Below are 13090 nucleotides of genomic sequence, written 5' to 3' on the forward strand. Positions count from 1 at the left end.
TGACTGGCTGTTGAAACAGGTGATACCGGGGATTTGACCAGCTGAGTATCAGGTGACACTATCAGCCAGCTTGAGTCAAGTTCAGATCGGTCAGTTCATACCGCTGCAACTTGTCTCTGCAATGTTCTAAAACACTTTCATCTCGTCGTCAATCTTTGGTCCGAACTGGGCTTTCGACCCCCCCCCACCAGGAAGACAGAAGACACATTCAACACCAGGCCCCCAGGAAAGCCCATAGATTTGAATAATAACTACATACCAGTCCTCAAGATGGCGCTTATTCAGTCCAATGGAGCTGCTCGCCTGGCACGTACGCCAACCAAGTTGTCTGGCCTTCTTTTACAAAGGTGGTCTATGAGGAAAATGCTCTCTGGGCCACAGGGAATTTTTTCACTGCAATACTGCAAGTGGCCACGGGGAATAAAAATTGCAACAAGACTGAGCGGTGTTCCTGGGGGCCTGGGAAAGCCACATTAGATTTGCTTTTACCAGTGAGTTTTACCAACCTACAGTAGTAGTAGGCACAACCTGTTCTCATTCCCAGGTCGTCAAATACTAACGTCTCATATTGGCGCAAGGACATCCTTTAGCGTATCTATGCACGCATGGTTCATGTTGTGGAAAGGGCGCAGTTAGGTTTAGGCAACAAAACAATTTGGTTACATTTAGAAAAAAGGGCATTATTTGGGGTTAAATAAGAATGTTTGTTACGTCTCATGAGTGTCGTCAAGTGATGACTTTTGGTTTTACACAGGATGTGGGACAGCAGCCCTTTTCACACAGAGATCACGCTATAGGGCTGCAAGGAAGTCTCTTTTTTATGCGTCCTTTGTATTTGTACAAAGAACCAAATAATAATAGCATCATTCTGCTTCATTGTACGATTTTAGACAGCATAGCAGCATCCCAAAATCAAAAGAGGTGTGATGGGCATGACATGTAACACAACAGTGTCAGCCTCTAGTGTGACATATAATGTATACATCCGCAGTGCTTTACAAACAATAACAACGGCATTAACATGAAAATAACAATCATTTAACGTCCCTGTTATATGGCAGCTGATCTCATTCTCTGCTTGGAGGGTAAGGAGCTGCTGGACCTCATTGTTTTCCCAATTTTTGGACATTTATGGCCAATATTCTTCCTTGTTGAGTTAGCTGCTAACTGCTATCAGCTAAATCTCCCGCTTTCCACATAAAATGTCTTAAAAATGCCACACCCGTGCCGCCCATGATCCCATCCTGCTACCTGTCCCGTTTATGCTATTATCATTTCCCATCCCTGTTACATGACAGCTGATCTCGTCCTCTGCTCGGAGAGTAAGGAGCTCTTGGACCTCATTGTTTTCACAATTTGTGGACATTTTTGGCTGCTGATCTTCTTCTTCTTTGACTTAGTTGCTAACTGCTACCAGCTACTTTTTAAATCTCTTCTTAAATCCCACTGATGTTGTCACAGTGCGCACTTTAGGTAAAGAAAAACATGGTACTGTTTTGGTTCCAGCTGAGAGCCAACTTTGCCACTTCAGAACCAGTTTATTTTCAAAATGCTTCGAGCGGTTGAAAATTAGGTACAGAAACATGAACGACACCATGTTGATGGGAAAGGGTTAAAAGATGTGAGAGAGGAGACGGAAAATTATGTTGAGATTTAATTTATGTACATTTATACAATTTAAATTAAGTTTTTCTGTTAAGTACAGTTCGTTATTTATCAGAGGGGCAGGGTGGCCAGAGTGTGTCTTCTTTTTTGTTTTGTTTTTCTTGTTTGGACCCTGCCCAAAGCTACACATATTTTTCCTTGAGCCTCGGAGTGCCTGGTGGAAAATGCATGACTCTCCCTCCACCATAAAGTTGTTATAGTTATATTATATTTTAATAACTTACCCTTTGATGTTTGAAAGTTAAAAGTTAAAATTGGAGGTGAAATCCTGGAGTTGACAAAAAAACGTGGTTCATGAAAACTGTTTATTTTTTTACCAAATTTTAAATGAGACATAGAATAAAGTGACTTTGATGACATGGTGATTATTTTAAGCTCAGATTTGATTATGCCTTTTCTCTGACAGAAGCGTTCATCACACATGATTTGTCCAAGCACTGTCAGAAAACTGAAAATCCAATGTAAATGTTTGTTTTTTCAGTTTATGGCTGTGATAAATGGTGTAATTTTGGCAATTTTAAACAAAATATGGCTTCCAAATCTGCATTTTCTTTACAACCATTTAAATTTGTCTGTTTTTTCAGTTCTAGCTGTGATAAATGGTCTAATTTCAGCCATTTTTTTAGAGAAAACATATCCTCCAACCCCGCATTTTCTTTGACTATCAGTGGTAAAATAAATATATAATACAACAATTTAATTTGTATGCCCCTCCCCAACCCCCCAAAACATCAGTCCCTTCCGAGCACCGTCAGAAAATTGAAAATCTTACTCATTTCTTTTTCTTCAGTTTGTGACTGTAATAAATGGTATAACTTGTTTTATTTTAAAGAAAACATGGCTTCCAAATCCGTGTTCGCCTTTAAAATTGGTGGTAAAATAAATACACAATACAACAATTAAAATTTGTAAGCCCCTCCCCTCAGCAAAAATAAAATAATCAGTCCCTTTGCAGCACTGTCGGAAAAAAGAAAACCTGACAAAAACTTGTTTTTTTGAGTTAGTGGCTGTGATAAATGGCGTAATTTTGGCACTTTTTAGAGAAAACATGGCCTCCAACCCCACGTTTTCATTAAGAATCGGTAGTAAAATAAATACAACTGTTTTGAATTTGCGTGCCTCCTCCCCAAGCCAAAACATCAGTCCCTTCACAGCACTGTCGGAAAATTGAAAATCTTACTTAAAGTTGTGGCTGTGATAAATGGTATAACTTATGTTTTTAAAGAAAACATGGCTTCCAAATCGGTGTTCTCCTTTAAAATTGGTGGTAAAATAAATACAAAATACAACAATTTAAATGTGTAAGCCTCCTTCCCGAGCTTAAATAAAAACATGTAGGCCTACCTGCCCAGTGCTTAAAAATGATTTGACATGCCTTCCCTTTCTTGCACCCCCTCCTCCCCCTCATGAATAACGAACAGTCCCTTATGAAACTGACTTTAGTGAAAGTAAAAGATTTATAATACAACACAGTTTCTGTTTGACGTCATGAGGACCAAACAGGCCACCTTCATGTCTACAAAAAGGTCTCAGACGTCAGACGACGTGCGCGTCCACGACCCATATGTAAACCGCCGCGTTCCCTCTCTGACGTCACCGCCGTCTGATCATCCGAAATCCCTGATAACGCGATGCGCGCTCCCGCTCGGCTCTGAATGGGGGGCTCAGTCCAGCTTGTGACAGCGAGTCCAGTAGTATAACCGGAGACGCCACGGTCCCGCTCAGCCAGTCAGGTCCGCTGCTCTCAGACGCGCCGGTTGGTTCCACGCGCCCCGCTCTCTCCGGTAGTCCACACTCATTCAGGTAGTCCGCTCGTGCACTGACAGTCCAACTAGTTCGGTTCAGTGTCCCGACTCTTCTCTTGTCAGCCCGGGAAGTTCGAGTACTGACGGGCGGAGCTGTCTCTGTCTGTCCAGGAATGAGAGATGATGGCCGGCTCTACAGCAGAGGAAAAAACCTTCCGACGGTTCCTGGAGCTCTTTCTCCGGGAGATGAGAATGCCTCTGCAGGAGAGCGACCCGCCGCCGATGCGCCCCTTGTCGGACCTGGTGATTGAGGAAGAGGTGGAGGGGGAATGCCTCGACCTGTGTCTCCAGCACCTCTACAAATAGTTAAGTGTCCACTTTTGTGTCATGGCATGTTGTTAATGACCGTGTGTGTAACGTCAGTGTATCAGATAAGGTCACGGCAGCAGCTTAATGTCCGTGTTTTGGACCGGGAGCTGTGTTGACCCCGGCTGGGTGCACATCAGATAAGCCGGGATGCCTCGCAGGATGCCAGCGACCTGCTCCATGCCATGCTGGGTGTGTCCAACACCAAGTTTAGACAAGTGCTGAAACATTAGGAGGAATTAAAGATAAAGCAGAAGTGACAAGCTGCAGGGCTGTGGTGTGTTGCTGTGTGATCTGTGTTATAAAGCCACAGTATCTTGTGTTCTGCTTCCTTTTATTTATGTATCTTTAATAATGACACCACGCCAGCTGTGACAGTGCTGGAGGTCCGCAAAAGGTGAACCCCTGGTTTTGCGTAACAGCACGACGTCATGATGGTGTAGGAGGGGGAGGAAGCCATCGCCATCACTGCTGAGCGCATCTTCATGCAGGCTAAAAATAACCTCACCGGTTACGTTATTAGCCTCAATCGTTACACTCTTAAAATCCGACACACAGACGGAATTGTTGGACTGAAATTATGCTTTTTCTCTGAATAATTCCACTTAGTGACATTTTGCGTATGAGTGTCTAATTCTCACTGTGCCCATTTAAGGAAAGATGCATTTAAACAACCTGAATCCACACAGATGATCAAGAAGAGATGCTCCTCTTTTATTCTGCATGATTTTAATGAATTAAACTCCAGAATCTGGTGTTGGAGATAAGTTTGTGGGCAGAGAGACTCTGCCCTGAGCTCTGCTGCCTGGCCTGGTTTTGAATCCAAAATAGGTGCAGAAACTGTGCTGAGAAGAAACAGGATGGAGGGACTCATCTAGGGCACTGAGTGGCAAGGGGGACTGCTGCTCGCATATATGTCTGAAAATGACTTTTACTGGCCGGTTTTGCACATAGATCCTATAGGCTGGGGATACTCAAGCTGCTGTGGCTGGGGGCCACTTTAGCTGAGTGACAGGAGGCAGCAGCCCCACACAGGTCAGGTGTGTGCAGGGGCGTCTCTAGGAATTTAGGTCATTTGGAGCGTTGACCTGTGGGATCCTCTCCTGCCACAAGTACAAAAAATATCCCAGTGTGAATCAATTAATTTTCATGGTTGGGGGGCCACCCAGCACCCTGTCAGGGGCCAGATTTGGCCCCCGTATTGCTGCTATAGGCTCACACTGTGTACACCTCAGAGGGTCAGGATGCGCTCCGGCAGGGATGGAGAGCATATGTTGGTGACAGGATGGATCACATGCAGCCAGTGGTGCTGTCAGGTGTCTTTACAGAGCTGGAGAGCAGGAAGCGTTCACCACACGTTCATACTCTCTTTGTCACGACGTCCAGGTTTGATTGGCCGGCGAATGTAAGGTCATTGAGCATTCAGCATCTTGCACAGCTTATCCTACCCTCCCCCTCAAATTCTGTGCTAACAGCATGCACACGCTGCCTGTTCACTGTTGATGACAAACTGTGGAACAAATTAGAATAGATGTTGAAATGCAGCATTATTGATATGTTTAATATAAGGGACTGTTCTTTATTTATCAGAGGAGGGGAGAGGCTGGGGTGTGACTGTTTTTGTTATTTCATTTTGACCCTTCCTGAAGCTACAGAGGTTTTTTCCTTGAGCCTCCCTGAGTGACTGGTGGAAAATGCATGACCCTCCCTCCGCCATAAATTAGTTAGATTTTTAGAATGTACCCTTTGATGTTTGAGAGTTAAAAGTCAAGGACGAAATCCTGGATCTGGAAAAAGCCCCAGCTTTTTACTGCATGCTGGTTAGTTTGTGCAATTGTTTTTGGCTAAATATTCAAATAAAGTGATTTTGATGAGATATCACCATTTTTAAACTCATATTTGGTGAGATTTTTTTTTCTGACTGAAGTGCTTGTTGAACACGATGTGTCCGAGGACTGCCAGATATTTGAAAACCTAATGATAATTTCAGTTTTAATAGCTGCTGTCTATGATATATGGTGTAATTTTGGCAAATTTTAAAGAAAATATGCATGCCATTTTTTTAAACAAACACATCTTCCATTTAAAAAAACATTTCATTTTTAACAAACATTTCTTGTATTAATAAAAGTCTGATTTTTAAGAAACGTCTTTCATTTAAAGAAATCGTTTCACATATTCCATTAAAATTTTTTGATTTTTAACAAATACGTCTTCCATTTAAGGAAATCGTTTCATATCTTCCATGGAAATAAAAAAAAGTTTGGTTCTTAACAAATGCGTCCTCCATAATTTTTTCTTTTAACAAACATGTCCTCCATTTAAAAAAGTTTGATTTTTAATAAACATTTCTTCCATTAAAAAAGTTTGATTTTCAAGAAATGTCTTCCATTTAAAAAAGTTTGTTTTTTAACAAACATGTCCTCCATTGAAAAAAATATTAAATTTTAACAAACATGTCTTCCATTTAATTTTTTTTTTTAACAAAATGTCCTTCATTTAAAGCAAGATTTTTAACAAACATTTCTTCCATTAAAAAAGTTTGATTTTTAAGAAACGTCTTCCATTTAAAGACGTTTGTTTTTTAACAAACATGCCCTCCATAAAAAAATTTCAATTTTAACAAACATGTCTTCCATTTAATTTTTTTTTTTAACAAACACGTCCTCCATTTAAAAAAAGTTTGATTTTTAACAAACATGTCTTCCATTAAAAAAAAGATAAATTCAGTTTTAACAAACATGTACTCCATTTATTTTTTTTTTATTTTAGCAAACACATCCTCCATTTGAAAAAAAGTTTGATTTTTAACAAACATGTCTTCCATTTAAAAAAAAAAGTTTGATTTTTTTTAACAAACATGTCTTCCATTTTAAAAAAAAGTTTCCTATTTTCAACAAACATGTCTTCCATTTATACATAAATACAAAATACAACCATTTAATTTATAATGTTCCACCCCTAAGCCAAAATAAAAAAAGTCCTTCCCCAGTGCTTAATTTTTTTCAACATGCCTCCCCCATTATGCACCACCCCCTCTCCCCTCATAAATAACAAACAGTCCCTAAGCATATAGTTTTGTTTAATTACGGTTTAATTTGAAGAGACTAAATTAGCAGTCATGGGTAGCATCAGAATGTGTGCAGATTTAAACAGGAACAGGTTCCTGTTTCAGTGTCAAGTGCACAATAATGGCTGTAACACAATGGTTTAATCCATGTACGAACAAAAATGTAGAAACATGAAGTGGTTTCAGGAAGTGTTTGTGATGAACATGAGTTAATCCAGCAGCCCAGTATCTCTGTGCACGCTCCAGCTTCAGTGGCAATGAGAAGATACAGTGGTCACTCGATTTTCAGAGCTGGGACAAAACCTTATTTTGGGGTTTTTAAATTTTTACTCTTCAAATAGGCTGGAAAATACCTTTTTAAAAGATCAAAGCTTTGACTATTAGACCTTGTAATAGGCCTTTTTTTGGAAAAGCATACATGATGAATGTCAGAGGTAAGGTAAGGTTTGTTCATTTTACAGCACTTGAAGGGAGAAGCCATTTTACTTTTCAAAGTTGCTCAGAGTCCTCTTAATACTGATCAAAATACTAATTCTTATTTAGTTTGGATTAAGAAGCTACAGAGTTGACCTTTTATGGTTGAGACACACCTAATAGCAATATTATTTTAATGAATTTATCAAAAAACAGAAAAAATATCAGAACTTTGGCAGCATTCCCGTCTTTTTGGAAACCAGGAAGTGAGACAAGAGTCCTTGTGATGTAGCTAACCTCTTTAATCCCCAATAAATTATGTCTTTGTAGAAATCTGACAGATTGGACAAACATCTAGGACACAACTTTATAGAACCAACATTTTAATTAAAAAATATATTTTAAAACAAAGACGATAATAACAGTACATTTTGACAGTTATCAGTAGGCACTGTTAGTTTTAGATTTTGGAGGCTTTAAACACATTTTTTTTAATAGTTTGAAGTTGTGTATTCTTGTCTGCAACGAGGCTTTTTCTGACAGGCAAATAAAAAAATGAAAGCACATCAAAATGTTTTAGAAATCATATTTTTTTCATGAATCCTTTACAAACAATGTTTTGTCCCAGAAACAGAGTTACTGTGTTGATAAGTTATAATTTTAGGTTGGGTGTGGTATGTTTCTCTGTTCAGGCATGATGGCACCAAATCTGGCATCCCACTGTGACCTTAACACTCCTGAAAGCTGCACACAGTCACTGCACTTGACAAAAAATAGCCCTGAAACTTGAGTGTCTCCATTTTGTGCTTCCTTGTACTTCTACTCCACTATGCTTCAAAGAAAAATGCATGTTGCAGTTGTAAGCAGTGGTGTAGTGGTGGGTGTACTACTAGGAAGATGGAGGAAGTGGGTTGTTCTCTAGTATATTCAAATGGATTTTTGGCTGATAGGTGGGTATGCTGTAAATTACAGATTAATAGTTTACACACAAAAGTTATATGGAATTTAAAAAATGTTTAAGATGAAGTGTAACTAATAAAGGAGCAGTGTGTAGCGTTCCTGGTTAGAATTCATTCAGTGTTCAGAAGGTTTTCACTGGGAGCTGAATTATTCTCTTCCTCTCTTAAACAAATGGATCAGTTGATTCAAACCAGTAAAAACACTCAATAAAGTAGTTTCAGATTAAAAATAGTGTTTTTCTGAAACTGCTTGTCACAGAGGGGCTGCTAACTACGGTGGCCAATAATGGGAACGTAAATGTCCCAAACTAGAGCCAGTCAGTACGTTAACATGACATTAGAGAAAATAACTTACTTTTAAAATACACATAAACATGTTAGTATGACTGAAATCGTACTTAATTGAATTTCTCAAAGTTGCACTAAGGAAAGTTCAACATGTACTGAAATGTTTGCACTTTGCCTTGCAACATGTAAAATAGAGATTTTTGAAGTCCAGACTTCAGTCTGAATCTTTTTTTATTCTGTGTGCGAGTCTTTCTTTGCCATATTGTGACATTTCTTTGACTTCCACACCTGAAAACAACACAGGACAGTTTATTAAGCTCACTCCATGCCTACCAGCACCCAGATAATGTGATCCGGAGTTAGATTCCTCCTGCATGTATACAGTCAATCAGACCCAAAACTGGCCAAGGTGCTCTGAGCATGCTCCACAGTTTCCAACCCAGGCTTTGACCTGGAAGTCCAATAGCATCAAATGTTAACAGAAGAAGAAGCCGGTAACAACGTGGAGAAATCTACATCCAGCTTGCAACTCATCTGCACAAAATGTACAGAGCTGTTAAGTTGTCCACCATGGTATCAGTTAGCAGCTAGCTAACCATAGCTAACTTCTTTGGTCTGTGACATAATAGGTCAGCTGGAAAAATGTCCAAAACTAACAAGCTGAGAGAGTGCATATCTCCACCTATCGTAGCGGACTTGGACATACTTCGGTCAATAAAACAATTCCCCTCCTGTGCTTGTATACTGGGACAAGGATAGTAGTCCAGTTGAATGGCCTAGTCGAGCTGTAACTGTAGCTCCACTTAGCTGTGCATGAAAATGTAATATGCAATGTAGAAACATGGCAATGCAACATTTCAGCCTCTGTAGATGAGGACCTACTCCCTATAAACGGCTCATTCTAAGGTAAGAAAAACACAATGATTCATATTTTCAGGTGATTAAACACTAAAGAAAACATACTTGTAATATAATATTACATTTCTGCCAACACCTCCCCCTAAATCCTGCACACTGGACATTTAAGTGTATAAAGATGTTTAAAGTAGCTAAACCTCAACCAGCTGCTGCAGTAAAATAATAATTAACTTCATAAAAGGAGCCATTTAGCAAAATACATATCTGATACTTTGAAATATAATAAGCTGATGATGCTTTTGTACTTTGTATTCTAATGCAGGACTTTTACATCTGATGGAGTAGACATTGTGGCATTTCTACTTTTACCTTATTAATTAAAGGATCTAAGTACTTCTTTCTTTCAACAATGGAAAATACAATTTTTTCACTTCTGTCTGGGCGTCCTGACAACTAAAAGCCTTCTGATGTTGAACAAAGCTGAAACAAGGCAGAAACATGTTGGTATTTGGTGGACAGTGAGACTGGAGCCTCTCCTCCTGCTCTGCTCCTCACCAGGTTGCCACACAGTCATTTAAAATGGACTTCATCCAATCTGGCTTTGTCAAACGGTCATTAGCCAAACTTACCAAAATAACTGCAGCTCACCGCCTAAGTAAAATGTCCCTGTGTCTGTGTCTCCTGGCCAGGGTAGCATCTTAAAGAGTGCATTTGGCTTGGTGGAGTGTATGAATCACTCTTTGGCTCCTGTCCACGGAGCAGTTTATCTTAAGAGACCCTACCAGGAGCTGAGCGTTCAAACTGCTCGCAAGGTCAAGATGGGCACTCAGTTTTGCTGCTTTATGTGCACGACTTTACACAGTTTCTGAGCCGGTGGATTTATATACGATGCTACAGGAATGGTACAAAATCTGGAGGAATCATCTTCTGAATATCCCATAGTATGCTCCCCAGAAACACAAGAGGATTAGCCATTTCAGCGACAACAAGGGGACACGCAAACTATGACTCTGTACAGTGATGTTATTATTAAAGAATACGGCACGGCAGATTGTTGTTCTTTTCCTAATTTCATCTGACAATCAATGTTGGTTTCTTTTATCCATGAGTGTGATTATTACTGATCCTGAACAAAGTAGTTATTTTAACCCAAAACATAATGTTTCCCCAAACTTAAATATATACTATGCAGGATTTTCCTACAATAAATAAATAAATAAAAAAAGGTAATCCACCTCAGTTATCACTTATGACCAACTATGTGCGGTGGTGTATTTATCTCCAGAAACTCTGCCCTCTGCCTATGTTATCTTCTTATTTTTCTGTGTTCGAGACGTTGCGAGCATGTGAGGTCAGGACTTCATAAAAACGAGGCGACTAGGTGCTGACTGTAAGCAGCAAACCTCCAAGACAGAGCTATGAAAAATGCGGACACAGCGCCAAAAAGACGCAAATAAAGCGAGGCGAAACACCAAGTGGAGTGAATCTGGGATTGGCTTTATCTTTCACTTGCAATACTGTTCACAAACAGTAACAGACATTTCCTGCATAATACATTCTTAAAGTGGCTTTAATCAGTATATTTCTAATAACAATCAGTACGTTTACATGGACAGTTTAATTCCACTTTTAATCGGAATGAACGGCCATTCCGATTAAAAGTGGTCATGTAAACGGTCATTCCGAAAATTAAATCCGATTAAAGGGGGTTGTTTATTCCATTTGTCATTCCGAATGAAAGAATTTTGTGTGCATGTATACACTCATTCCTCTTTAAGTTCATTCCGGTCTTTTTGCGCATGCTCGTTTCCTTGCCCTTCTGGTGCAATGACGTATATAGCGCGCATAGCAAGGGGCTGCATAGCAACGGGCTGAGATAGAGCAGTCGGACTCGTTGCACTCACCGGTTTCCATTCACCACAGCACGGTCTTCTACCTCCCTTCTCCTGCTCAACAGATGAAGCATTAGCAGAACAAGGTTGTTGTTGTACTGCTGCTTTAAGAATATAAGCAAAACACGCCCGAAAAAGGCACTAATAATGGCGTCGTCAAGCATCTTGTTATCCGGAGCGAGGACTACAGTGTTTTCTTCCGGTAAACGTAAACACGTAACATCTGCCCCGCCCCCTATCCAATCAGAAACCTTCCCTGCCCCAAACCTTGCGCGGACCTGAATAAAGGCGATTGAACTGATCTCCCATGTAAACCCTCATTCAGAATGAATATTTCCCATGTAAACTACCTGGAAACACTTTAATTCCGAATGATTTCATTCAGATTTATTTCATTCCGAATGAGAAGCCATCATGTAACCGTAGCCAATGTGACAGTGTAAAAGAAGTGGTTCAAGCCATTGCATTGCCTCACGTCGCCTGCATCTCAGCCAAAAAGTTGCACATGAACACACCACAAAGACCACAGCTGATGGCCTACCAACCAAACATTCTGCATCTGCGTAAGAGGAAATAACTCTCCACACCAGCAGATGGCAGTAGTCTGTAATTGTCATTCAAAAAAGGGAAACTGGAAGACCGACAGTATGCTACTTAGCCAGTTAGCACATTGACAGCACAATCCAGTGTTGAAAGAACAGAGCATATTGACTGTGCGCCAGTGAACAATAACACAAACCATCAGGAAATATTTCTGCTAAAGAGCTCAATAACTAAAGAAAAAATAATTTTACTTTCGGTAACAACTTAGTTTTGGTCTCACTCCCTCTTGACTTCAGCTATGTGTTTACTTTGCTTACTTCTGTTTCTCTTCTTGCGCACTGACCTGAATGGCCAATCAAAGTAATGTTATTCACTCAGCTGTCACCAACGCCAATTCAACACACTGAATCAGCTTAAAAAAAGCCAACAAGGCTGACAAGGGCCAACTAGTGCCAACAGTGGGACACACACTGCAAAAACTAGGGTGAGACTCACTGACACTGACTGACGGCTGACCGTCGCCTTGGTCTGTCTGAGGAACTTTGTAGTGACTTTCAGCTCATTGTTTATCTGACTGACCCACAAGTTTACTGTTTTGGTTCACTGTCATGGCTCTCATAGCATAGTTTTCAGAGAGGAAAAACTGAAAAACTCACTGTACAATACCCGCTCAGCAGTAAACTGCAGACAGACAGTCAGAGACCAGCTATCACCTTACTCTGCAGTTCCCCTAAGCTCTACAGAGCATTTCCGCTTCTTTAAGCTCATTGCTTTGGTTTTATAGCCCACGACTTCATTGAAAAGACAAGTGTTCCTCTATTAAGCTGTGAAAAGAGCCCGGTCTCACTCCGAAGTAATTGAAATCCAGTTCTTGGGCAGTGACTTGCACCGTCAGAAACCAACGAAAAAAGGCATCCTTTAACATCGGCATAATACACAGCCAGTTGCCGTTAGAGTTTAACGGCACCAGCAGTGTCAGGGGGAAATGCGGCAGGACAAAGTTAAGGAGGCCAATGTCCGAATGGGGTGGGCAGGAGGGGTGGTTGATGGGTCCAGCAAACACCTACTTTCACCCAAGAGAGTGGTGTTCCAAAACACTCCCAGTTGGGTGTTTTCTGAGGAGCGCCCGGTGTTTTCAGTTGGGGAAAAAAAATGGTTTGGAGGACACAGACCTTAGAGACAAGCTAATAAACACAGTGGAGAATTTAGCAGCTAAAAAGCTAATTATATCCCTCAGGTGTTGGTGGAGACCAAAAATAGAGCTAAAAAAGAGCAAATATTAGAAGTACA

The 13090-nt window shown here is 40.4% G+C and overlaps 1 protein-coding gene across 2 annotated transcripts in view; it reads left to right on the plus strand.

The window, feature by feature from the left end:
- Positions 1–3236: 3236 nt before the first annotated feature.
- ppm1e (protein phosphatase, Mg2+/Mn2+ dependent, 1E) overlaps positions 3237–13090 on the plus strand; it is a 78127-nt gene continuing 68273 nt past the window's right edge. The window contains exons 1-2 of one of the 2 annotated variants that reach the window (XM_049592337.1): positions 3237–3468; positions 3582–3775. In XM_049592337.1, the coding sequence (XP_049448294.1) occupies positions 3591–3775 (185 nt within the window). In that variant the 5' untranslated portion in view covers positions 3237–3468; positions 3582–3590. Of the gene's footprint in view, positions 3776–13090 lie in introns of both variants that reach the window. The other variant, XM_049592336.1, reaches the window with a different exon arrangement.

The sequence above is a fragment of the Epinephelus fuscoguttatus genome, linkage group LG12 (assembly GCF_011397635.1).
Source record: "Epinephelus fuscoguttatus linkage group LG12, E.fuscoguttatus.final_Chr_v1".
Lineage (NCBI taxonomy): Eukaryota > Metazoa > Chordata > Actinopteri > Perciformes > Serranidae > Epinephelus > Epinephelus fuscoguttatus.